Source organism: Alosa pseudoharengus, unplaced genomic scaffold, assembly GCF_046254945.1.
Source record: "Alosa pseudoharengus isolate Yale_2024_CS ecotype anadromous, Long Island Sound unplaced genomic scaffold, YU_APseudo_1.1 YU_APseudo_1.1_scf_7, whole genome shotgun sequence".
Taxonomy (NCBI): Eukaryota; Metazoa; Chordata; class Actinopteri; order Clupeiformes; family Clupeidae; genus Alosa; species Alosa pseudoharengus.
This window is the reverse complement of record NW_027468859.1, coordinates 13,999,213-14,001,691: the sequence shown is the minus strand read 5'-3', so window position 1 is coordinate 14,001,691 and position 2,479 is coordinate 13,999,213. Positions and strand designations below refer to the sequence as shown.

General features: G+C 51.0%; 1 protein-coding gene across 1 annotated transcript in view; it reads left to right on the top strand.

Moving 5' to 3' along the window:
- The first annotated feature begins 287 nt into the window (after positions 1 to 287).
- Positions 288 to 2,479, top strand: part of pak5 (p21 protein (Cdc42/Rac)-activated kinase 5) — a 46,721-nt gene continuing 44,529 nt past the window's right edge. The window contains exon 1 of the mRNA XM_076271854.1: positions 288 to 491. Within this exon, the coding sequence (XP_076127969.1) occupies positions 288 to 491 (204 nt within the window). The remainder of the gene's footprint in view (positions 492 to 2,479) is intronic.

Here is a 2,479-nt window from a genome sequence, read left to right as displayed (position 1 = left end):
ATGTGTAATGTTTTTTTTAACCTGTTTATGGAAATGTTGCACAGTGTCTCTGTGGCTGCAATTCTGGTAGTTGGTTTCATTGGCCATGATCTAAATGCAATAGGAACTCTAGCCCTGGTGCTTGTAGCCTACTCCAAAGTTCCTGGGCTTAAGTTCCTGGGCTGATGGCCTGCAGTGTAAATAGGGCTATGGTGGTGAGACCTGACAGGCCCCTTTTTTCACTTTCTCTCTTTCCCTCCTCTGCCGTGCGGCTTGCGGCTGTTGCAGGTCTGTCGGGGTTCTCCACCATGTTCGGGAAGAAGAAGAAGCGTCTGGAGATCTCGGCGCCCTCCAACTTCGAGCACCGGGTGCACACGGGCTTCGACCCGCGCGAGCAGAAGTTCACGGGCCTGCCGCAGCAGTGGCAGAGTCTGCTGGCCGACACCGCCAACCGGCCCAAGCCCATGGTGGACCCGTCCTTCATCACGCCCATCCAGCTCGCACCCATGAAGGTGAGCGGGGGGCAGGGGGTGGGCACAGAATGGGCACAGTGGACACTGGGTCACTTGATGGGCCAGATGGGAGCCAAAGATGGGTGGCATAAGATTTGCCATGTGGGGTAACGGGAGCACAGGGCATGTGGGCAAGGGGCATACAGACTAGGGGCACCCAGGGTGGTGAGACACAGGGGCAGGTGGCATGGACAGGGCACAGAGGGGGCACGGTGGGCACTGGACCACTTAGAGCCAAACATGGATTACACGACTGAGAACAGGGCAGGAATCCAGGCACTTCAAAAATGTGATGACGAGTACGCCTTTTTTGGAACGGCTAAATCATTAAAACAGCCAGCAGCCAAGCAGATATGTCTGACCACAAGAGACCATGAGAGACCATGAGTGGCCAAGAGTGGTGAAGGGGAGGGAACACATAGGGCATGTGCACAAGGGGTCACCCAGGGTGGTGAGACAGGGGCATGTGGCATGGGCAGGACACAGAGGTGGCACAGTAGGGCACGGGGCATTTGGACGATGCGCTCTGATAGTGCCTTTTTCTGACTCTCTGACTTTCTCTCACTTTCTCATTCTTGTCTTCATAGCGTTATTCCATCTTGTTGACTTATTACTTTGCAGCTCTCTCTTTCTATCACTCAATCCCTCTATCTCTTTCTTTCTCACTCATACGTACTTCCCTCCTCAGTCTGTCTTTTCGTTAACATTTTTTCTTTCTCACCTTACCCCTGTGTGTGTGTGTGTGTGTGTGTGTGTGTGTGTGTGTGTGTGTGTATGTGTGTGTATGTGTGTGTGTGTTTGTGTGTGTGTGTGTGTATGTGTGTGTATGTGTGTGTGTGTTTGTGTGTGTGTGTGTGTGTGTGTTTGTGTGTGTGTGTGTGTGTGTTTGTCTGAGTGTGTATGTGTGTGTGTGTGTGTGTGTGTGTGTGTGATAGATAGATAGATAGATAGATATAGAGAGAGAGAGAGAGAGAGAGAGAGAGAGAGAGAGAGAGGGAGAGAGATGGGGTGGGATAATGCCTATATAGGCAGTGTGTGAAAGAGGATGTGTGTTCAGATCTAAAGGATGATTCTAATTGGATTTGGTGGGATGTGGAGACAGGCGGTTCCTAAGATCCCTCTCATCGCAGCCGGATTGGAGCCGGATTGCAACTGGACTGGAGCCGTCCCTCAGCCGCCTGTGACCCAGACCTGGGCCAGATGCTGGCTGGATCCATCCTAGTTCTTTCCAGTGTGCTAGTGAGAGCAGGAGTCAGCTGTCACGTCTCTGTGCGTCGCCTGCTCAGTGTTCCCTGTCCTGAGTATTTAGCTGTCCAGACGTTTGCCTGAGGGTCCTTCAGCACTGATATGTGTTTTTTTTATTTTATGTGTTGTATTCTTTTACGCTCAGATCAGAGAGCCCAGATCTTCTCTTCTCTCCTCTCCTCTCTCCCATCCTCTCCTCCCCTCTCCTCTCTTTTCCTTCTCCTCTCTCTCCTCTCCTCTCTTCTCCTCCTCTCATTTCCTTCTCCCTCTCCTCTCTGCTCTTATCCTCCTTCTCATTTCCTTCCTTCTCTCCTCTCCTCCTCTCCTCTTCTCATCCTTCTCCTACTCCCTCTGTTCTCCTCTCCTCCACTATCGTCCCTCTGCATCATGTTTGTCCTTCTTTCTGAGAACCTGCAAATGTGTTACTTACACTTATACTCTGTGTGTGTGTGTATGTGTGTGTGTGTGTGTGTGTGTGTGTGTGTGTGTGTGTGTGTGTGTGTATGTATGAGTGAATGCTAAAGGTGTGCCAGTGCCTCTAAATCACACAGATCACAGATTGCCTTAAGATATGTGTGGCCAAAAGTCTGTAGCGGACTTCTGGTAGCAGTGGAGCCTGACCTAAAGATGCGCTTGAGAAAAAAAAACACACAAATGGCCGTCGTTTTCAGCCCCTGACCTTCTAAAGCCCCTTGGACCTGCAGACATAAACAGAGATGAATGGCCGGCCCTTTCCTAGCCGA